The 23,307-nt window shown below is 49.7% G+C and overlaps 1 protein-coding gene across 1 annotated transcript in view; it reads left to right on the forward strand.

Moving 5' to 3' along the window:
• Positions 1–1,345: 1,345 nt before the first annotated feature.
• The window catches only part of LOC8050873 (MICAL-like protein 1), a 31,884-nt gene continuing 9,922 nt past the window's right edge, over positions 1,346–23,307 (forward strand). The window contains exons 1-4 of the mRNA XM_042294666.1: positions 1,346–1,441; positions 14,038–14,383; positions 16,199–16,296; positions 19,761–21,506. Of these exons, the coding sequence (XP_042150600.1) occupies positions 1,355–1,441; positions 14,038–14,383; positions 16,199–16,296; positions 19,761–21,506 (2,277 nt within the window). The 5' untranslated portion in view covers positions 1,346–1,354. The remainder of the gene's footprint in view (positions 1,442–14,037; positions 14,384–16,198; positions 16,297–19,760; positions 21,507–23,307) is intronic.

Genomic DNA, 23,307 nt, shown 5'->3' on the forward strand with positions numbered 1-23,307 from the left:
GACTAGATTACTGACACCTCGCCGTGACGCTAGAGCTTTTTAAACTTTTATATTTATTTGGGACTTTGAACAACATTTCTGCAGCTTCATTATCATTGACAATGACAAAGGTCGAATTCTAAGCAATCGGAGATAACTAGATTAGTGATACCTCGTCGTGACGCCAGCGCTTTTTAAACTTGTATTTACAGTAAATTCCCTTTCCTTTATAACAATTATTTCCTTTCCTTCTTTGAGAACGTTGAACCTTTGGGGGGCGGTTTTATCGTTGTGCCATTCTATGTTGTTGCTAAATGAAAGATGTCCTGTCCTCGTCCTCGCTGTTTTTTACTTTCAAGTTTTGTATCTATTAACCAACACGCTCGCTTTCAATCGTAACGATATTCGCTTTAGGAGTTTTTTTTTTTTTTTTTTTTCTCGCTTTCCACGAGCTTGCTGAGTGGGACCCAGGTGTAGACCTTTGCAAACATCGCGTCCTGTGCGCTGTCATCTTTGTCTGCTGGGCTGTGGAAGGCCTTCTGCGCATGCGCTGTTGATCTGCTGTGCAGTTCATCGGACGCTGCGCACGCGTCCACAGCTCAGTGACTCAGCGTTTTTCGCCCGGGTGATGAGCGATGCAGAGGTCTATACTCGCACGCAACGCCACTGACCAAGCAACTCCTTTGTTGCGGTGTATATGTCAAGAACAAAAGTAAGAGTTTTTCCAATATCCTTCGCAAAACTTCATGACGTAACATGGGGGGTCGCAGTCCTCCTTATTGATGATATTTCAATTCGTGGCTCATGGTTTCGGACCCGAGGCAGTGGCCCGTGTCGACAATAGCGGAACCATAACAATGTCTGGAACTCGGCGCGTGTCCCGTGCTTTGCTGCAGCGCGTGGATATATGATCAACATTGGCGCCCGATCAGCTGGCCGCTTGTTTATAGCGGGGGTGAACGCTGCTCATTTTCTTCAATTTTTCCTGCGCCTTCTATCGCGTGGGCCGAAAAAACGAACGCGTGTTTCATGGGTCATTAACGTTAGGGATCTAGTTTTGCGCAAAGTGCGAAAATCGTTCCATCGCCCCTTTCATTAAAGCCTTTGTGAGGCACGCTGTAATTGTATTTTCGTGGGAAAGTCGCTATTGCAATTTCTCCATCCTTTATAACCGCATAAATAAACTTTCCATATTTGGAAGCGTTTTGTCTTGCTACGACAGGGTTTCCGAGATGCAATGAGCTCCACTCCGAGCAGCCTTCGATTTTGAGCGTTTATCGAGCCACGTATCTCGCTTCGCCCGACGAGCAGAACGAACCGTCACCCCAGATATCTTTTTATATGTGAAGGATGCCTGCTGCAACGATCTAATCGGATGCGAAAGGAGGCACGCCCAGTTATTTCGTCAGACGTCGTTTCGAACCATCCGATTTCCGCTCTGTCTGCAACTTTTCCATTCAAGGTGATGCGTTCTTTTGTTGTTGGTTTTTTTCGTGTATGTTAGTTGCACGATTTTTTGAATCCACGTCCTTTCTTTCCAAGGTTGTAACCCCTTTTCTTGGATAACTTATTTTTTTAGACTAATTTGGACTTCAATTTAGATTTAATCGGGCCTATAATAACATCGGAGAAAAGAATTACATTATTTTCCAAATGCGTACATCATAACTCCCAAATCTTTTTCATATATTTTTTTTTCCGGTGCGATCATGATGAATTGGGTGTATGTAACTCACGATAACTTACCACGAAATTCATGCACCCTATTACAGGCAACTGACGCATCAGGTACATACAGCTTGTCGTTTTATTTGCAGTTTTGGGCCGCCCTTACCTGCATGTCAAGCTCTTTATCGTGCGTGGGGAGAAAGTACCCGAGACTGTGTTTTACGCTCGAGTACTTTTCACACTGGCTCGCTTGATTTTCGTTCTTGCCGTCGTGGCTTCCGTTTTGATGATAAGTCCCGGGTGATAAGTCCCCGTCGGATGGCGAGCACTTCGGTCGGGATTCAAACCGGGGTTCATTTGACCCATGGATCAGCGCGACAGAAGGTCCCGATCTGCTCGGGGCGTCTAGGGTACCTCCAGCAGAGCACGGTGCTCCAGAGGGAGATCGCGACTTCGGGACCTCGGAGGCCATCGCGCAGAGCCGTCGCGGTCCCCTAGATGGCGGCACGCGCGCTCCCTTCCGCCCTAGCGCGACCTGGATCAGGCGGGCGGCGTGTGCGCGGAGAGCGGTCGCGGCGGTCGTCGACGGGGATTGCGTGTGGCGGCCTCGTGCACAGGTGAGTGGCCCTCCTCGTTCCCCCCGCTCTGCGCTTCCGGGCCGAGCTCCGGGGGCCGAACGCCCCTGGCCGACAACGGCCTTCGGGCACTCCCCGTGCTCGTGGTCGTCTGCTTCCCGACGGCCTGCGTCGTTGGCTATGGTCGCCCCCCTCGTCCTGGGCGGAAGTTTGCGGGGAGTACAGCGTCGCGTGGTCCCCCACCGGTGTTTTGTAACTTTCCACGCTGACAGTTAGCGGGACGGTCCTATCGGTCTCCCTTGGACGCTGTGTTGCTGTGCTCTATTGACAAGTCCGTGGCAAGCGTCCGTGGATAGCACGTACTATACTGTCGCGGACAATATCATCTCGGGCAGTCAGTCGTCTATGCCTCTCCGGCTTTCTTGCCAGTGTTTTTCTTTTCTTTTTTTTTCCTTTTGAAATAAGTTTTTGTTTAGATTTGGCGCGGAACGCAGAGCTTAGGTCTTAATCTTTGAAAGTTTTGACGATTTCAGAAGGTAACGAAGCTTGCGGGAACTGTAGGCACCGCGAACGTCCAGATCATGCGTTGCATTCGTGTGCACGCTGCCTGCGAGAACGGCAGGGAGGTCCTTCAGTTGTGCCGTCTCCAGCGAGGGCTTTCCACCTATCGATGAAGCTTTGGCATCTTCTGAGAGCTTCGAGCGTGCAGCCGAAGCACGGCAGAAGGCAAGAAGTGCGCGCTCCATGGCTTTGGCAGTGCTTTCTTTCTCAAAACTTCTGAAGCCAACGAGTCACGAATAAGAAAAAAAAAAAGAAGGGTTTATTGGCAGCAGAATTGCAGCACGTGAAGCATGCTCGAGCTTGAGCGGCTTGCACGACCAAAAGCGTCCCTGTGATCGGCCCTCCACGATTGGCCTAGAGCTCACTATGACGTGTTTAGTAGGATTATTTCCGCTCTCATCGACGGAAATAAGAGCAAAGTCAGACTCTCCACTCTGACGGTGTTCATTTAAGAACCTAATGACGAGGCTTCCACCGCGCTTTTACGCACCATCGGAGTTGCCGCTCGTTACTAATAATCTTGGTCGTGACGTCACGGATGAGAACCCTAATGCCCGAGTCCCACTAGAGCGACAAACAAAAACAACTGACACAAACAAGCCTCCGACTACCTCCGACACATGCAGCATGCTCCCGGTGGTGCCTTTGGCATGCAGCAGTTTAGTCGTTCGGTGCTCGTGAACTAAACACGACTGATTGCAAGCCTGCCAAAGATTTCCTCGCGTGCATGATGCCCGTGTTTGAGCATAGCCTCATTTATTCTACGAAGACTGTCTAATCGCGAAAGAATCTGATTTGAGGCTTGTCCTGACGGTTTTTTTTCTGCTCTAGTGAGACTCGGGCAAGCTGTGCATGGACGCCGCCATAAGCCACCTTTGTGTGTGTGTGTTTTTTCCTCTTATTCTGTTTACTAGGGAGCCTTCATGTGCGCTTTGCTAGGGTGATGCCACCCTTTGTAATACCACTCGCCGACAAACCAGCAGCCATTTTGTTCCTCGGCGATAATCCATGGGGCTTCTAACCCTCCCGGAAACAAGCACCTTATCTCAGAAGTTCGGAGGAGTGTTGTGGAACCCACGGAGGGAGGATTAGCATTTTCCCCCTCGGATGGGATTACCGATGGACACAAAGGCCACTTTCCGGCGCACGGGGAAACAATGAGAGAAACAAAGTGGCGGTGGAAGAGGGCGTGGGAAAGGGTAACAGGCAGTTGGCATCACTCTATGCGAAGCGCACATGAAGGCACTCTACTGTTTACTACACATCATTACCATAAAAGGTCAGGTTACTACAATGCCATTTTAAATTCTACTGTGTTCTCCCCAGCATTGGCCTTCCTGGAGGTTCGTGAATGCCCGTTTCAGTGCTCGGTATCTCGGTACACGGTCACTGGATCCTGGAAAAGTAGCGTATGGCATGCACGTAGCCAGGGGGGAGGCCCATGGGGCCCGGACCCCCCCCCCCCCCCCCCCCCCCGATATATTTCATTTTGCTGGGACCTTCTCTCCCCCCTCCCCCGCATACAGCAATTTGTCGTGGGCGCCCCCCCCCCCCCCCCCCCCCCCCCCCCCCGAACCAAAATCCTGGCTACGTACCTGGTGTATGGTCACCATTTTCGTTCATAGACTCGGCATTTTCTCCTTGACATCTCCCTTCTTGGTGAGCCGATCTAAATTCGCTGGTGACGGGTAGCTTTATTATAGAGACGTTTCTTGAATACCGAGATTTTGTTACCCACACGCCGGCGAAACAAGCGCACATCTTCGCATCGGTACCACGTGCAACGCCGGTGCTTGACGACATTTAAAAAAAAATAATTCTCCTCTCTTTAAATTCGCAAGAACAACAATGTCATTGTAAGAGATCCGTGGAGATAAGCATGATTGGTAAGTGAATGGGTCCATATCACATGAGCGAATGACATTTTAGCGAACAGCGACGTTTGAGCGAATTAACGTTTTAGCGAATAACGGGGGCGCGCGTTAACCCATCCGCCGCGCTGCGCTTTACGCCGCTTCGCGGCGACAGTCTGCGGCAACTCATTACAAAAATGTGAACCCATTTCGCCCACCCGAAAACGCCGCTTCGCGGCGTCCGACTATTCGCTAAAGTGTCATTCGGTGAAACGTGGGCGTTCGCTAAAATGTCATTCGATCAAGTGAGTGCCTCCCGGTTCAGAACGACCCTTTCCAAGCTTTGAAGATTTGAAGGGACCGAAATGGCGGTTGGGGCCACGGCAGCTGAGACCGATTAGCCAATCACCTTGCAAGGTTTGGTCCTCTGTATACGGTAGTATCTGTTTGTGTCGGGCTAGCAGGCAGGGAAGGTAAGGGCGCTGCTTTCCCCAGGACCCAATGATTTTAGGTAAGAGAGGAGGTTAGCAATGGCGGCTGTAATCATGGCGCGTGTGGCGCGGACACGTACTCTGTCTTGAAAACGCCTAGCAGCTCGGAACAGTCCTCGGGGCTTGACGCTCGCGCTTTGTCGTCTCGTGAAAGGGCCGAGAGCGTACGCGCTGCTTGAGGGAGCAAAACAGCCAGGGCGCATCCGTGTTGTTCTCAGTAACATTGGTTTTCGGGCTGGTGCCACTCTTTGGGGCCTTGTTCCAGATCTCCTCGAGTATATCCGAGTTACTCTCATGGGTCATATCACGTGGTAACAGGGATGGAGCGACGCTGGACGCCAGGAGGTTTTCGAACGCCGATGTAGAAACCCTTTTCTCTAAAGTGAAATCGAGTAAATTTCAGAACACGGCTTCGGGGTGCCCGCTGACCAGAGCAGGCGTTTGTGGGGCAGAGAACAAGCATGGCACAAGATGGCGTCAATGCACCGGCTGATGCCGAGGGCACGCTTTTCCAAGTGGCTCAGACCAAAGACGAGAATGACCCGACATCAACACTTTTAGATGCTGTCTCGATGGAAGTGGTTAACTAATTTTCTAAGCTCGTTGCCAGGTTGTTGTACTCTAGGTCTACTCAATGACTCGTCCATATGCCTCTCGTATAAAACAGTGGTTGAGGTTCCGCAACTTTCACGAGTTAAGATATAGAGCGCCTGAAACGAGAAGAGGTCACATCCGACGCGGAGTTGTTAACTCTTTGCCCGGCTGTATGCGCTTCTCTCATGGTGGTGACATCGGGTCATCTTGTGGCACGATGCTTCTTTCTTGAGCACGTCGTTTTGGTTCACGAGACTTTTGTTTTTCTTCGTAATTAAGCATCGCGTCTGCGTTACGCCGTCTTCACGATGACATCACTTCCTGGCACCGCGAAATACGTCGTCCTTTCCGCGTCGTGCGCATCGCCGTCGTCCGTAACGAAACCAGGTCCTCGCGGTCCTTCTCAGCAACCGCAGAAATAATTTGTTTTCAACGGTGCTTCAGCGCTGACGCTGCAGTGTCCCGCCGTGCGGATGGGACTGCGCAAGCCGCCGTCCGATTTGAAGCCCCTCTTCGATGTGCACTCTGGCCCTTTCTGTCCTATGTCTCCGCGGCGCAGGTCAGGGAGTAGTTGCCCACATTTAATAGACCGTTCCGATACTTCCGTTAACGATGCCCGGTAAGAGCTAAATATCGGATATCGTTATCGGATTTCATATCGGAACGATCTACTAGGACTTCTATACTGGAACAAGACTTCGGGGACGGTGTGTGCTCTACTTCTTGTTACGTGTCTTCATTTTCCTTCCCTATTTCGGGTTCGATCATGTGTTGCCCAATTGTTGCCTTCGAATACAGCATCAGTTGTTTTTGGTCTGCCTTCAGGTCAGGACTCGGAAGGGCCTCACGAACCACTCTTTTACCCTTTGGTGCGTCGTCCTCTCGTGTACTTGCGCTTCTGATGGCCGAACTAGGGCTGGGACTCGAAGACAGCTTCGATTCAGAGCCGGCAAGAGTTATTTGAGATCTTTCCATCGGGATACGGCGGCCCTACCGATGACATCCAGTACACGCGACGGCGTAAGCAAGCGCAATGAAATCGATATTTTGAGAAGCACTCTAGCTCTGTCTTTGCGGACCAACTCCTTGACTTTGTTGCAGTACTGGTTGATTGGACTGCGCGGACTCGTTGTGGTGAACTCAGAAGCAGAAAAGAAACGACAGCGAAAACGCGTCACCGCCATCTTATATTTGTTTGTGCAAACAAGTTTGAGAGTTGTCGTTGGGTCGGTTCCTTCGGTTTTGCTATTTGCCTTTCACCCACAGAGTCATACACGAGGTCGTCTAATTGACGCAAAGAACAACGGGCAATTAGCATTATTATGCTGTCAACGAAACATCTTGTAGAGTGCTTGTTGACGAAGGATTTCTGTGATCCCCGTTTTGTTCGATCAAAGGAAGGCAGTGTGTGCCGTCGTGTCGACTTAGCGCGAGTGCTGATTCGACGTACTCGTGATCGGATTCAATGGACGTTTCAATGCCGGGAGAAACAATACATGACTTGCACGTGACGTCGTCCTGTCATGCTGGTTTTCATTCCTACACGTTCTTACCGAGAAAAAAAAAAAAAAGCGCATTTTCTTGTGTGCGCCGCCATTTCGGTTTAGCTCTATCGCGGACTGTTCATTTCAGGAGGGCGGAAAACCAGAGGTGGTGCTTTAGGCTCCCTATTGCTTTAACAGTGTTAAGAAAACCGGCTGTCGCGTGGCTTTCCCTTCCATCTGGAAGGTTATGAATGACGCTGTGCTATTCAACTCGAACCGGTATTCGCACACCGCTATACGGCAAAACCGTTTTCTGCAATTTCAGACGACCCTTGTGGGGGGGGGGCGCCTGGCAACAACGATTTGAAGCACCAAGATTGCCGGAGTGCCGCTACTCTGATGCGTTAGCTTATGTAGCGGGTCTAGTCAGCAGCAAGGACACCACAATAACGGCTGTTGTCACGATGCCAGTCCGAGCCATTTATAGCGCTTTTTGAACCGGCCGAGCCGGCGACTGTTGACTCTCGAGGTGGCTATGGTTCCACCTGGTTGCACGCTCCGGTGGCCTCGTGTTGTCGATCTGCGGGATGAAATAACCGGATCACCGCGGTCGCCGTCATTGAATGGACCTCGGGCCTGGGCGGGGGAAAGAAAAAAAAGGCGCGCTCCGTCGTCGTCTAGCCGTCTATGTAGGCCGAGTTTCCGGCACGTCGGCCCGAATTGCCAAACGGTTCTCTCGTCGAGTCCAATTTGGGCATCCTCGGATGGCACGTCGTCAGGCTTCTGCGGAGGAGGGATTTCTTTTCTTTCCCACGCTGTGCGGCGCAGCAGTGCGAAGACTTTTTGTCCCAGTTTTTATTTATTTATTTATTTTTCCCCGGGGCGCCTTTTTTCCTGTCCGTGGAAGCCGTGTGCCGGCGTCGCGACCGTTGAGAGCCTTCGTTTTGAATTGGTACGCACGCGACTTGGCTTGGCTTGGCTGCCTGCCGGGCAACAACTTTTCGGGACGTCTGTGTGTGGTGGTGGCAGGGCGAGGCGTCTCGGCACTTGCAGAGAGGAGGGAGGTCTTCCAGAACAGCTCTTTTTTTTTTGCGCCTCCACGGGGGTCGTATGGGACCCAACCGGGTGTTTTTGAGTTTTTTTTGTTTTTTTTCGTTTGGTCTTTTTGGGCTTCGAAGGAGCGGAACACGCGCTGTCCCAGATTCGACTGGACCCGTTTTTGGTCGCTTCCTATCGTGCCCGGTTGTCTGGAGGCCCCTTTCGCGTGCTCCGATAGTGGGGCGAGGGGGGTCGCTCTGTGCCACTTCTAATCCCCCCCCCCCCTTTTTTTTTCTTTTTTTTTCTTTCTCTCGATGATGACAGGTTGAGGTCCCGCGGCGGCCGAGACGCTCTGCCATCGAGTGGTTTGAAGGCCAAGGCTACGTGCCGGTGTCGTCAAAAAGATATCCTGCTTTGCTTTTAGGTGTTTTTTTTTTTTTCTCTTCTTTTAACACGTTCTTGTGGCATTTATTGCGGCGTCTTTAAAGTGAAGAGTGGGTCGTAAATTTCACCTCATTGCCACAGAAAGGTAACAAAATGCGGTTTTCTCTCGGTAAAAGGAGCAACGCTCATCGAAGGGCAGCCACTGCAGAACACGTGCGCTCGTGACAAAACGGAAAACGGCCATTGTTTGTGGTCTCTCTGACTTCGTCCATGGTCACACCAGCGACCGTTTTGAAAGCGCCCGCGTATGTTCTGCAGCATACACTGTGCACCACCGAATGTGCTTTTCTCGGTAAGAACAAGTAGAAATAACCATTGGTGCCGTTCGGCGTCGGGTACGAGCCATGGATTCCTTTGGTCTTACAACTTACGAGCACCCTGCAGAAGAACTGCACCCAAGGCGCCCAAAACGCTGGTGACCCCAGCGGTTTGCATATGGGACACGGAGACGGACCAGGGCGGAGCACAAGTTCGTCTGCTCCTCGCTTTAAAGGTTGCGATGACGTCAGAACACCGAGCAAGCCAATCAGAGCTCGGCGTCCTTCTGACGTCACCGCAACTCCTGCGCAAAAAGCAGACGACTTACTCTCCGCAAAACCGTAGTAAACAAAAAGTCAGTTTTTTTCGCGGAACATTGTTACTAATTTCCTTCTTTATGTGGAGCATTTTAGAGTAAGTATCTGTATGTTACTCTATCAAGACGTACGCGTTTCAAACGCCACAAGCATCGTTTCTCCCTCCGACAACCAAATCTTGTAAGAACTACTTCGCACGGCGTAGGAACAAGGAGGAACTCGGCGAGGGACGCTGCAAAACAGCAGACGCGTGCGCTGCGTTCTGTCGTCGCGTTCGTTGCGCCCCTAGGCGGTGGCGTTGCGCGGACACGGGTTGGTGTTTGACGAGAGAGCCACTCGCCAGACGTGCTTGTCAAGAACAGGCGGTTGCGGTCGAGGCGTTTTTTCCCTGTCCGAGTCGATGATATGCACGAACGTGTACGCCTCAAACCGTTTTGCTCGTGCACCTTTTGCGCATCGTGGAAAGCGCGAGGCAGCCGTCCCTCCCGCGTGTCGGCGTGGGACGAGCAAAGTGGGATGTGGGACGGTCGCCGACCTTGCGGCTTTCCTCCCTACTCCGTTTCGTCTTGCGATGGACCACAGCGGGCGCTACGAGCCATCGCGAGCCAATCACGACGTCGGTTGAGTGTCACATGATGTTTGGAAGGAGCGGGAGCAACGCGCGTTGGGGGCGTGCTGACGTCAGGCGTTCGCAACGCCTGATTGGCTGAGGTGGCTCGTAGCGTCCGTTGCGGTCCATCATAAGGTAGTCGTCGATGCCCACGCGGTGCCCGTCTGCCGAACCGTACTCGACTTCGTCGTGGTCTGGCTTGGTGCCACGCTCGCGGTGCTATCGCCACGGGCCCTGCATTGTGTCGCGCGCAGTGGCGTGGGAACTTTCGATATGGAGACGTCTTAGGCCTCGACGTGGGAGTAAATCCGCGGAGCCGGTGTGAGGAAGATGAGAAGCGGAAGTGGCTACGTCATCGCGTGCACGCGGTGGGAGCATTGGGCCCAGAACTTGGCCGTTTGGTGGTACAGGTTTTCGAAGATGCGAGCAGAAATCGATTCGTCTCTTGGAACTGCATCTGGCGAATTAAGGATTTTGTAAAAATTATAAACAATGTGCAATTCTTCCTTTTATTTTTATTTTTTTTTTTTTTTTCAATCAAGTTATTGATTGATAAAAACTTGTCAGGGCTTGTCAAGTGTTTTTGTCTGCATTTAGAAGGCGGAGGTCAGTTTCGAGACTTCCCAGACCTCACAATTGCAACAACAGAAAAATAAAATAAAATATTTTTTACCTTTTTTTTTTAGACGCTTAGATACGGGGATTTGAAAGATTGAAAGTGCTTTCACTGGGAAAGCAGAAGAAAAATAATAAAGTCCATCATAAACGCCTAGATGTTTATCGTCACGTATTTCCCTTTTAGACTTTGTATGGGCTTTACAGATGAGTGACATCCATGCAGGAAAAAAATTAATGCATTCAATATACCCACATAAACACACTTATATCTGAACCGAATGGAAGTTATAGTTATTATGTTGGTTAGAGACGAAGAGGGTAGTGTCCACTGTCTCTCACCCACATATTTACAGTGCCAGAGCTGTTTTTGTGTCTGTCAACCTTGGATCAATATTTTCTCGCACATTATCTTCTTTTTTTTTTAAAAAGGGGGGGGGGGGGGGGGGGGCTAGGGGGCATTCGAATGGAAGGCAGAGGCATACGGTTGCCTGATGTCGCTTCTGCCCCCTACAAAGTTCTTGGCAGGTCAACCAGCCAGCAGTCAAGCAGGCTATAAAAGAGAGAAGAAACTACTTGGGGATCTAGGTCTATTTCTAGAAACAGTTTTTACCCGATACATGTATTTTACACTTTGTCATAATATTTTTTTTTACTCAAAAACGACATCACTCACCACCAAGAATTCCCATTGCTTATCTTGAAATTTTGAAAAGAATTTTGAAAGTTTATTTGTTCTTCAATTTTATTTGGTGAATTCAGAATGCGGTAAGTGGTTTGTGACTTTTCGTGATTAGTTCTAATCACGGGGTTGTGATCTGTGCTACAACTTCATAAGATAAGGAATTGTTGTTCTTTTGTTTTTTTGTATTAGCTGAGGCAGTTTGAAGTAACATATTTTCTTGGCTTTTAATATAGTTTTGAAACAATTGGTTTCTGCGCAAGTCTCGCGGGTGTCTGTGAAAATTTCCTAACATGTGGAGGATTCTTTTTTGAAGAACTATTATTTTATTGTAATTCACTATTGTTGTTCCTCATACTATACAGTGTATGATATAGCATAACGAGTAATACAGCAATTTCTTTAACCACACATTTATCAATTCTGTAAATATAGCCTATTGTTTTCGATCGGACCGTTTTTAGACATCTGTCGTCCAGTTTGATTCTTCATTAAGCCGTATACTCTGGAATTTTTGGTCCTTAACTTGTTCTAAAGGTATTCCATTAAGACTAATTAGTATGGATGTTTTTTCTTGTTTAGTGATAGATCAAAATATTATATATTTTGTGTGCGTAAAGCTGCAGATTGTAGTTTTTCAGCCAATTGTGAGCATTTAGACTGGGCCTTCAAGTAATAAACTCCGAACAGCCTTTTACGGTTGTTATATCATATGCGTAAATAAGATATAATAAAGGACCGAGAATGGTTTTTGACATACTCCAAGTTTTACTTCTAATCTGTCAGAAGCTATTTCATTTCAACAAGTTCTAGAGCCACATCACATATTTCATAATATTGCAGTTTAATTAATAAGATATGCTGTATCATATCAAATGCCTTGGTGAAGTCCAAAGATGGACCTAATCTGCAATAGGTTTGTTCAGTGTTGTCAATTATTCTGTCTTTGGTGTGGACTAAAGCTTGCTGTTTAGAATTGTGCCTTCGAAAGCTATAGCGTGCTCTTCTAATGTTATATTTGCAAAACCAAATCCTCTCATCTTATGTTTATTACCGTTTGAAATATTTTGGAAAAAATAGGCAGAATCGAGATTGGTTATAGTTATACAAACTTTTATTTTTCCACCACCTTTGTGAACTGGACTTACTCTTGTAAGTTTTTGCTCGTTTGAAAATTCCCCGGTTGGTTAGCATAATATTTGCAATATAGGAAAGAATGTGTAATTTTTTTGGAGACGTGTTTCACTGGCGCTGATTTGAATCCATCAATTTTAGCTGCAGTGTTCTTTAAATTTGCAATCAACCCAGGAATTTCAAATGGTGTGGTTGGTTTAAGAATTACTAATTTTTTCAAGGACGCAGTCCCGTCTATGATGTAACCTCCTCTGCCATTCTCCCCATTACTACTTGTACCAACAGTAACAAAATGTGTGTTCATAATACTTGCTAAGTGCTTGCTTTCAATTTTTTTATTTTCAAGAATTATATAGTCTATAGGCGTTTAGAAGTCTTCCTATTGGTTATTTCACTTACTGCATTCCACTCTTTCCTTGGCCTGTTTTTCACGTTGTCAAACGCATCTTGATAATTATCCCGCTTTGCAATTTTTATATTTGCCGCTGGTTTGTTCCTCACCTTCCCAAATCACGTCAAAAGCTGTTGGTCTAGGGGTTTGACGAAGTCATCAAACATCTTATTTTTCATTTATTCTTTTATAAAGACATCCACCTATTTATGGCTTTCTAACTTTTTTTTAAATTTTCTAGGTTGAACATGGTGAAAGCATTGTCATAACATTTCTTAAAGGTCTTCGAAAACTGGCTAAATGCACTGTCAGCATTCTTTTCTTCAGCTCCAGTCAGCTTTGTCAATTATTGCAGAAAAATTAGAGAGGGATTCGTCATTCCTTTTTGATAAGAGTATGTACTGTAATGTTCAGGTCGCCCATTATCAGAAATGTAAGCGTACATGACCCAAGGTAGATAAGTAGTGCTTCCAAAAGATAAAAATATTATGTTTGTCTCCAGTCGGTAGTCCATACAAAATAAGTACAACCTTATCGGTTGTACGAGCTGATAAAAAAAAATTTTTCGACATAAGAAATGTTTTTCTTGATATAAATTGCAACACCACCTCCTTGCTTTTCCATCCTTGACATGCTTTTGCGTTTACAATTTTCGAGATGAGGCACCTGATCATTTTCCGTAAGCCAGGTTTCGGTGAACGCGATTGCATCTCCACCAAACTATTTTGGTACTTTTGTCTATTTGCTTTGCACCTTTGGTCTTCAGCTCACGGCCAGCTGCTCAGGGTTGATGCGTTGATGCGTGGCTTGCACGATTGTAAGAGATTGAGCGTATATTTTAACAGTGCCACACTTACAACATGGGAAAGGGGAAGGCGGGAGAGAAACTTGTAATGGGAAGGTCAAATGTGACTGTTTATCGAAGTTCTATGTTTTGTTGCTCCCTTTTATTGGCTGTTGCTGCTCGGAGCACTCGGAGCCCAAGTATGAGGGTGGTGCAAAAAATGAATAAGAATGATACCTAGTATGCAGGAAACCCTACACAGCAATACAGCTTAAGTTGAAGGGGAGAGAAAAACGAATCAGCAAACAGTCGTTTAAACAATACAATGCACAGGAAACAAGAATTTAACTTGCATGCTACTGCATGATGCAGGTTAAAGACCCTAGGTTGGCAGTTGTATTGCACTGGTTAAATTTCTTGTTTACAGAGAAACTTCCTGCTGTGTAAATTTCCGTAAAACAAATGATTTCCATTCTGTCGGTCGCAAACCCTAAAAGTGTCCAATGAAGATGGCTGCAGGGGCTGAAGCCTAGGTCGGTCTTCCCTCTCCCCCCAGCAGGAGTGCCAAGCAATGGCGGAGCGTCGGGGCCTCAAGGCCCTGGAGCTGTGGTGCCGCCGGGTGACGGAGGGCTACCGGGACGTACGGGTGTGCGACATGAGCGCCTCCTGGCGGGATGGCCTGGCCTTCTGCGCCCTCATCCACCACTTCCGGCCGGACCTGATCGACTTTGACGGGCTGCGCAAGGAAGAGGTGTTGGCCAACAACCGGCTGGCCTTCTCGGTAGCTGAGGCCCAGCTGGGCATCCCGGCCCTGCTGGACGCCGAGGACATGCTGGCACATAGGGACCCTGACCGGCTCAGCGTGGCCACCTACGTGTCCCAGTTCTACCAGTACTTCGAGGGCGGTTAGTTGGCGCACTGGACATGCGTCTGAGCTCTGTGACCCCCTCCGTCGGGTCTGATCCCGAATAGAGTCAAGTGTGCAAAGGCGATTAGTCTCGTGTGAGAATCGTTTGATTTGCCACTGGATTATGGAACTGGTCCTGGATCCAACTGGGTAGTCTTATTTCTAGCTGGGCTGTTTCATTTCCAGCGTGATTGTCTCATTTCCAGCTGGATTGGCTCATTTCCAACGGGATCAAGCTGGATCGACTCATTTCCACTTGTATCCAGCTGGATTGGCTCATTTGCAACTGGATCCAGCTGGGTTGTCTCATTCCCAGCAGGAGTGTCTCATTTCTAGCATGATTCTCTCATTTTCAGCTGGGTTGGCTCATTTCCAACTGGATCAAGCTGGATCGACTCATTTCCACTTGTATCCAGCTGGATTGGCTCATTCCCAACTGGATCCAGCTGGATTGTCTCATATCCAGCAGGAGTGTCTCATTTCTAGCATGATTCTCTCATTTTCAGCTGGGTTGGCTCATTTCCAACTGGATCAAGCTGGATCGACTCATTTCCACTTGTATCCAGCTGGATTGGCTCATTCCCAACTGGATCCAGCTGGATTGTCTCATTTCCAGCAGGAGTGTCTCATTTCTAGCATGATTCTCTCATTTTCAGCTGGATTGGCTCATTTCCAACTGGATCAAGCTGGATCGACTCATTTCCACTTGTATCCAGCTGGATTGGCTCATTCCCAATTGGATCCAGCTGGATTGTCTCATTTCCAGCAGGAGTGTCTCATTTCTAGCATGATTCTCTCATTTTCAGCTGGGTTGGCTCATTTCCAACTGGATCAAGCTGGATTGACTCTTTTCCAGGTGTATCTAGCTGGATTGGCTCATTTCCAACTGGATCCAGCTGCATTGGCTCATTTCCAGCTGGATCCATGTGGGACGAGTTTTATAACCCAGCTGGTAATGGAATGATATTCGCCTGGACATAGTTGGGGATACCGAAGCCCAACCTTTGTTTTGATCCTTCCGACCTCTCACTGTCGAGTAGTGGTGCCTGGAACGTGTCTTCGACTGGTACGTCATCCTCATTCGCAGTTTCTCGATTTTCACCCAATGACGTCACTCAAGTCATGCTGTTGCCTGCCACGATCCTGGCAGTAGCACAGCAGCAGAGGTGTGGGCAGTAGAAGCCTGTTCTGCTTTACAGTACACATAAATCTCAGCAGCCACGAGTTGGGACACAGCAATGACAGCAACACCTTTTGCCGTAACCTCTGTAACCAGCCGCCAGGACCGGTACATCCGACAGCATGACATGCCGACTGCTGTGGCGTAATTTGTCCCCATTTCAGAACACACAGCAAGAAGCCAGTCTACCTTGAGATGGGGCATGCAGCTTTGCTTTAGGGTGTAATTTATGGTTTTGAGTAATGCCTTGTGGCCTTTCCTTAAACTCTTCCTCAAACCCAGTTTGGTTTTGATAAAAGCCGTGTGGCTATAGCCTTATTTATGGTGAAGTCCTTACGGTAATGGCCCAGGGGTAAGTGTTCTGGCTATGGCCTTTTGGTAAAAGCGTTATGGCGTTATGTCTATGACCTTGTAGTGAAGGTCTTGTAGCAACAGCTTTGTGGTAATGTCTTAGGAGCAACAGCCTTCTGGCTATGACCTTGTGGTAACAGCCTTGTGGTAATGGTCAAAGGATAACGGCTTTGTGGTAACGTCCTTGAAATAACATCCTCGTGGTAATGGCCTAGGGGTATCGACCTCGTAACTATGGCCTTGTGATGAAAGCCTTGTGGTGATGCCCTTCTCTCTGCGCAGGCCTGGGCTCCCGGCGGAGAGCTGCGTCAGCGCTGAAGCGTCCTGCGGGTGCCCCGTCTGCAACGTCCCCGGCGCTCAGCGTGGGCCCCCCGACCAAGGTATGAGGCCCGGCTGGGCCTCCCAGCTAAGGATCTCGACGACTGCTCAAGGCGCGTCTCTGGTCACTCCTCCGCCTCCCCGGGAACTCCGAACGACGGCGTCCGGAGCGGACCTGCCGGAGAGCCCGCTTGCCCGCACCTAATCCCTGCGAGCACAACGCTACCCGTTGGCTTCGGCGGCATCGAGGAGGCTTGCACTCATACCAAAGTTTCGTGTGCCGCAGTCTCACATTTTTAATTTCCCAAAAGGGAGCTTGCAAGTACGCTTACGCCTCCTCCAAAGTAGTTTTTCCTGTACATAGTATCTTCCACCAACCATTCCTACTACTCTTTTTTACCGAGCATTTTGGAAGCGGTCACACGAGCACTTTATACATTTTGCTATTACCGTGTCGCCTCGAGTGTTTTGTACTTTTACACGCTGTACACCGAAAGACAATAAAGGTGCTTTCCTTTGGATGGGTGTGCCTGCGTGTGTGTGTGTCTACTAAAATGTGCACAGCAGACTGAGCTCTGGAACATTTATGGTAAGAAATTTGCACAATCTGGTGGTGGGGCTCTCTGCGTTTCTTAAGGGCAGGACGGTTGGAAATGTCGCCAGATGCCCAAATCAGTCGGCACGGTATGTCGAGGGCATGGCCAGTTGGCGAGCTTTGTCCAGCCGATATGCAACTACGGACAAGGTGCTCTGCCACGCAGCAGGTCTCTCTATACTCCATTTCACCTTACAATGGACCGCAGAGGACTCTACGAGTCAATCGAATGTTACGCGAGTGTCGCGTGACCTTTGGGAGGCGGGTAGTGATGTGCGGGGCGTCCAGTTGTGCGACTTGCAACGGCGGATGGCCAGGATGGCTCGTGGCGTCTGCCGCGGTCCGTCGTGCAGTTAAATGGAGTATAATGGCACAGACGTCGGGCTGCATAACATTCGGTGCAGAGGACCGGCAGTTTGATATATATGTGAATGGGAGACGAGTTTCAGTTCTATTTCTAGGTTGACCTTTATTTGTGGACAATCTGTAGGCAAGCGGTACGGTGCAGCTTGTCACAGAGGGTCTCTGCCTGCCCACGGCTGGCTCGGTGCCGACGCCATTCTGCTGTGCACATTTTAAAAGGCGCTCACCCTAAGCACAGTGCACCAGCCTCGACACTCAATAAACTGGGTGGGGTCGGGCCGTAGAAAAATGTGTCTAGAAATACTATACCTAGTTTTCTTAAGACTAAGTCCCAGTGCTGAACTCGCATGCCCCTGGTTAGGGTAAGATTGGAAGGCTGAGCTTGGCTCCTGGTCATTGCTGGGTGTGGGAAGAATTAAGTGGGTCTTTTGGAAGGAATGGGCCCTCTATTGAGTCTGTTTCAAGCTGTTTCAAGACGTTCATGTGCCACACAAGTTCCAAGGAAGGTTGTGGAAGTTCCATCTCTATAATCAAAGTTTGGCCACTGACTTGATGGCGTGGCTCTGATGGCTGCCGTTACGGTCTGCTCTAGCCAGTTGTTGCTTTCCATGAAGGTGCTTTATATACAGGAAGAGGGTATATCTTTTAGGCAGAACAGTGTCTTGGCCTTGAGACATTGCAGGAAATTTGTGTTGCTTAAAGCTTAATTTTTCGAAACAAAGGAAAATATGTGGGTTTTTCTTCTTTGACCCAAGGGTTCTTTTATGCGAATATTGAATCAGTGGCGAAATATTCTCTGTGTGAAGTTTCAGGGCCCACAACTTCGGAGCATGTAGCCAGAATCGCTTAAGCTTCACTTTATTGGAAGGAGAAGACTTTATATTGAATTTTTACGGGACAAGTTGCTCATTTTCCCAAACCTTTACTTTTTTTAGTGAATATTACAGATGTACTGTGACTCGAAGACTGAAGAACCGGAAACCTCTTCCAGCACAAACTAGTTTTTTCTCGCTTTGCATTGCATGAAGCAAAATTTGACTGGATCAATTGGGTTGTTGAGGTACTGTGTCGGTCAGAAACATTGAGAGAATTCGTCTGATGCACCCTAGTGAGAATGGTCCAAGGTAACCTTTACCCTCCAGCGGCACAGCATTCGATAATGTTACCGCTTCACATTGCAAGCAGATGACTTTCTCTACCTGCTTGACGAGGAAGCCGAAGAAAGTCTGTAAGTTCCTTCGTTTGATGGGGCAAGGTATGATTTTCTTCTCGATTAAAGACCTGGGTTGCTTTTGTAAACTTTAGCACAGAGGGTAGACCTGTCTGGGCTCGTAAGCACCCTGCCAGTGATTAAGCAGCAGTCGTACAACAGGCATGAAGCTGCCTGACCTCGGTGAGTTTGCAGTTCGCATCATTCCGAATTGGTGCTGGAGCCCCAGTGAACGCAAAATTGGCACAAAGGTTCGGAAAGCTCTCCATGGGTCTGCAGTTTGGTGACTCTTGGTTTGGGCTATAGAGCACTCGAAGGTGGCCTCTAGAATACCCCACAACGTGGAAGAGATTTCGATCCAATTCTGTTTTGAATCCACTGATAAGCTATACCAAAAAATGTAGCCAAGTTACAGTTACGTAAAGTTAGAACAGCTTGTGAAGATTGTAAGGAATTGCAATTGCTTAAATACTTTGGATTCGCTGCTTTGGAGCTCTGCTGGAAGGGCAGCTGGCTTTTGAGGCAAGGCAGATTTGCGCGTTGAGTCCTATGGCTTCCTTTCCCATGTGCCACTCTGCCACAGAGTTTGTTCCCAGCTGGGCTCGCTTCATGCTCACTTTTGCGAGTGGTTGACAGCTTTACCTCTAAAACCCTTCCTAGTTTAGGGACTGTGCCTACCTTGAACATCTTGCGGTTCCGGGACAGGTTTTCTGTCTGAGGGGTAGCGAACAAAGTAGCAACCAAGCTCAGCGCCTGCTGTCAACGGAGCTGCCGTTGGCGCTTATTATTTTGTCTGGAGCACGCCTTCAACCGGTGTGTCTTAGAGTCCTGTACTGCCAACGCGTCGAAGGTGGTTTCGAAGTGGCAACAAATGACACTGAGGGAGCTGGCTTGTGCCGTCGGATGTTGCTTTCCTGGCAGTCAATCGTCGAAGTTCTGGCAAAAAAGACAAACTCTAGCTTTGCGGTGCTGTTATGACTGCCGAAGCTTCCGTGCATGGCACAACTAACATCATCGGGATGAAATCGGGAAACCATAAATGAGAATGTGGTAAATGGTCGGAGACTCGTTCGAGTCACAGTAGCACTGGCTAACATTTACTATTTTTAATTGACTTGCACCTCCTGCACTAGCTGCGTTCGGTGCACACTACCGATTTGATTTAGGAGTCTTGGCTCTCTTAAAACACATACTGCAACTGCACTTTTCTGCACTGTGTTACATTTGTTTGTAGTTGTGCATGCTGGTGCTGGTAAATCAAGCGAGCCCAGTGCTCATTGACCCGCGCGTATCGAGGTAGTCTCTCGGCCTTTCGTGGCACCAAGGCCGACCCGCCCACCCCCGTTGTTTGCCACCAGGTGCTGGGCGTCGCGGACACCTGCCACGTCTGCCGCAACCGGGTCTTCCTCCTCGAGCGTCTGATGGTGGATGGCCGGCTGTACCACCGCTGCTGCTTCCGCTGTTCCCGCTGCTCTGCAATCCTCAGCCCCGGCGCCTACAACGAGTGCGACGCCAGCCCTGGCAGCTACGAGTGCACGGTGTGCCCCAAGGATGAGGGGCCCGAGTTCGCCCTCGACGAGAATGCCCGTCCCGAGCCAAGCCCCAAGCCAAGCCCCAAGTTGAGCCCCAAGCCGAGCCCCAAGCCAACTCCGTCGCCCGTCTCCAAGCCTGAGGTGCCAGAGAAGAAAACGGAGCTTTCGGAGAGCGTGCGCATGGCTCGCAAGCACTTTCAGAGCACCATGGTGACGAGCGCGACGCCATCTGCCAACGGGACGCCCGAGACTACGCCCATGGCAGCCCGAAAGACCGTCGAGGAGACGGTGCCCTCAAAGAGCGAGTCGGACGTGCCGGTGCGGGAACATGATTCGAGCACAAACGACGTCGCCAAGTGGACGGCAATTCAGAAGCCGGAGTTGCCAGCCTTCCTCAGACGTCACGAAGACGTCAGAAGTTCCACCGTCCAGGAAAACATCAAACGGTTCTCCAGGCTCTCTGCAGACACTAAAGGGTGTCTGACGACGTCGAGAAGCAGTTCGGACCTCGGGACGCCGGAGCAAGTCGTTAAAGACGGCAGACTTTCCTCAATTCATTCTTCCTCCGAACAAGGCTTAGCAAGTGCACCGAAGACACCCGGGGTACCGAGTATGCCACTCTCTTCCCCGCCGCCAACCAGTCCGGAAAACGGGGGTCCCAAGACGACCGGGCTCTCGAAGCGGGGGCTGGACCTGCCGGTCATCAAGTCTGACGTCCCGCCCACGGACCTCCTTCCGAGGCCTGCTCCACGCTACAAGACACTGAAGCTAAGCACGTCGGGTCGTTTGGCAGGCGACGAATCTTCCCTAGAAGACTCAAAACACGCGAGTGCGATGACCAGCACGGAAGAAACTTGTCTGGACGTGCCGCCTCCGCTGCCCCTCGGCCCCCCTCCGGATCTAGGGGGCGGAGAGGAGAACCTGAACGGCCTTCCAACGTCCTTGAGCACGGGTGCACCGATGCAACTGGAGACCCCGAACCGCAAAACCGGCGATCCGACCCGGCTTTCTTCCAGAGAGGAAGCACCAGCAGAGCCCAGTCCCAAGCCAACGAGTCGAACGATTTCGGGGATTTCCAGCTCGACTCCAAAGACCCCAGCCGCAACCGTGTCGCCACAGGGTACCCTGACCAGGTACCCAAAGACCCTGAATCCTTTCGGTGACAGCGACGAAGACGAAGACTACCCCGAGTCGCTGAATCCTTTTGAGGAGGAGGAGGAGGAGGAGTCGACACCGGCGGACAGCGTCTACGACTCCTCGCTGAACCCGTTTTCGGAGGACGATGACGACGAAGCCCCCCGAGCGCCGCCACGATTGACCCCTGTCAGTCAAAGGTCAACGAACCCCAGCCCTCTGCGGCCTTCTCCGCGTGCCCGCAAGAAGCCAGCCCCACCCCCCCCTCCCACTCTGGCGGCCCCCCCGAAGGAGGAACCGAGTAAGGTCGGCCAGAAGGAGGAACCGAGCAAGGTTCTACCGAAGGAGGAGCAGAGCAAAGCCCCCCGGGACACCTTCGGCTACTGGAAGCGCAAGAAGAGGCCCGCCCCCTCGGTGCCCATCCCTGTCAGGCGAGAGGTATGGGGTGTGGTGGTGAGGACTTTTAGAGCGCAGCTCTTAAGCGCCCGTTTCCGGCTTGAGCGATGTTGCCGTCGGCGTAATTGCGCGTTGCATTATGGAACTTTTTCATAATAACGTCACGAAGGTCACGACCTTCACAGTGACCTTCACGAGTGGCGTCACGAGGATCATAAGTGATGTCACAAAGGTCACTCGTAAAGGTCACGACCTTCACAGTGACCTTTACGAGTGACGTCGCGAGGGTCACAAGTGACGTCACGAAGGTCACGACTTTCACGGTGACGTCAGGAGGGAGGATGGGGAGGAAAAGGAGGAGGGGCATACCCTCCTCTTCATATGCTTCCCTCCTCCTCCTCAAGAGCTGCACTCTAATTCGGCATTACAGGGAATTGTAGACATCTATAATTTTTTGTCTTCCTGCCTAAGGCTCGAGCTGTTGTGTTTGCAACTGCCCCACCGTTGCAGCGAGGCACAGATGGTGATCGGGGCGCAGTTGCCGTCATCGAGTTTATGTCGGCGCAGAATGTATTGGGGGGGGGGGGGAGGGGGCTGATTTTGGACTTTTGAGCATCACATTCGTTGCGAAAAAGCACAATCTGCAAAATTTAGTGAGGAAGTTTTTCTGCTAAATTTAGAGGGACAACTTACCATTGTACATGTGCATGTGAATGAGTGTATGGGCAGGTACCCAACGACAAATCTAGCAAGGATGCATGCACACAGACATACAGATTGAGTAAAAAATGAAAGCCGTTTACAACTCCCTGTAATGCCGAATTAGGGCGCAGCTCTTGAGGAGGAGGAGGGGAAGGTACGGAGAGAAGGGTATGCCCCTCCTCCTCATTCGTACCCTCCCCTCCGCCTCTCCTGCTACCCTCCCATTTAAGGGAAAATTTTCCGCTAAATTTAGCGGGGAATCTATCCGCTAAATTTAGCGGGGAATCTATCCGCTAAATTTAGCGGGGAAATTTTCCCGCTAGATTTAGCGGGTAAACTTTTTCCGCTAGATTTAGCGGGGAAATTTTCCCACTAGATTTAGCGGGGAAATTTTTCCGCTAAATTTAGCGGTAAAATTTATCCGCTAAATTTAGCGGGGAAAATTTTCCGCTAAATTTAGCGGGGAAATGTACCCATAATGCACTGCGCAATTACGCCGACGCCGACGGCGACGGCGACGCCGCTCAAGCCGTTAACAGGCCCCTAAGAGCTGCGCTCTAAAACGCAGTGTGCATAGAATCGAGGGTTGACAATTTTTTTTGAAGTACCATAGAGTATCTTTGTTATGGTGCCCTGTACGACAAATGAATCGTGTCGCAAGTAAGACGACTCGCAAGTCACGGTTGACAAGTTTACCGTGACATCCCGAGAGATAGTTCACCTAAAACCGAAAGCAAATCGGGTGAAAAAAAAGCAGTGGGCTAACTTTCAGTGTGCAATAAGAAAAAGTAAAAAAAAAAAAAGGAGCTAGTTTTAGATTTTATGACCTGCAAAACTTGCGACTGCAGGAAGGGACAACTGTCCTTCCCAGTCAGTAGTGTTCGCTTACTCCCGTTATGGATAAGTAACGCCATTTATGCCAAGGTCACCCTTGGCCAGGGTCTTGCAATCGGTTCAAGTCGGCCATCTTGACTGTGTTTTTTTAAAAAATAGCAAATCGTGCCCCTTTCGGGGGTGGGGCATCCGTTGGGGTGTTAAGGCAGGTGAAACCCTTCGCAGAAATCGTTGTACCGCCGTTTTAAATCTTGTTGTAGAGCGAGTGGCCATCCTATCCGGGAGGTAATGACGACGCTTCCGCAGC

Source organism: Ixodes scapularis, unplaced genomic scaffold, assembly GCF_016920785.2.
Source record: "Ixodes scapularis isolate PalLabHiFi unplaced genomic scaffold, ASM1692078v2 PGA_scaffold6__148_contigs__length_123643588, whole genome shotgun sequence".
In the NCBI taxonomy this organism is placed as follows: Eukaryota; Metazoa; Arthropoda; class Arachnida; order Ixodida; family Ixodidae; genus Ixodes; species Ixodes scapularis.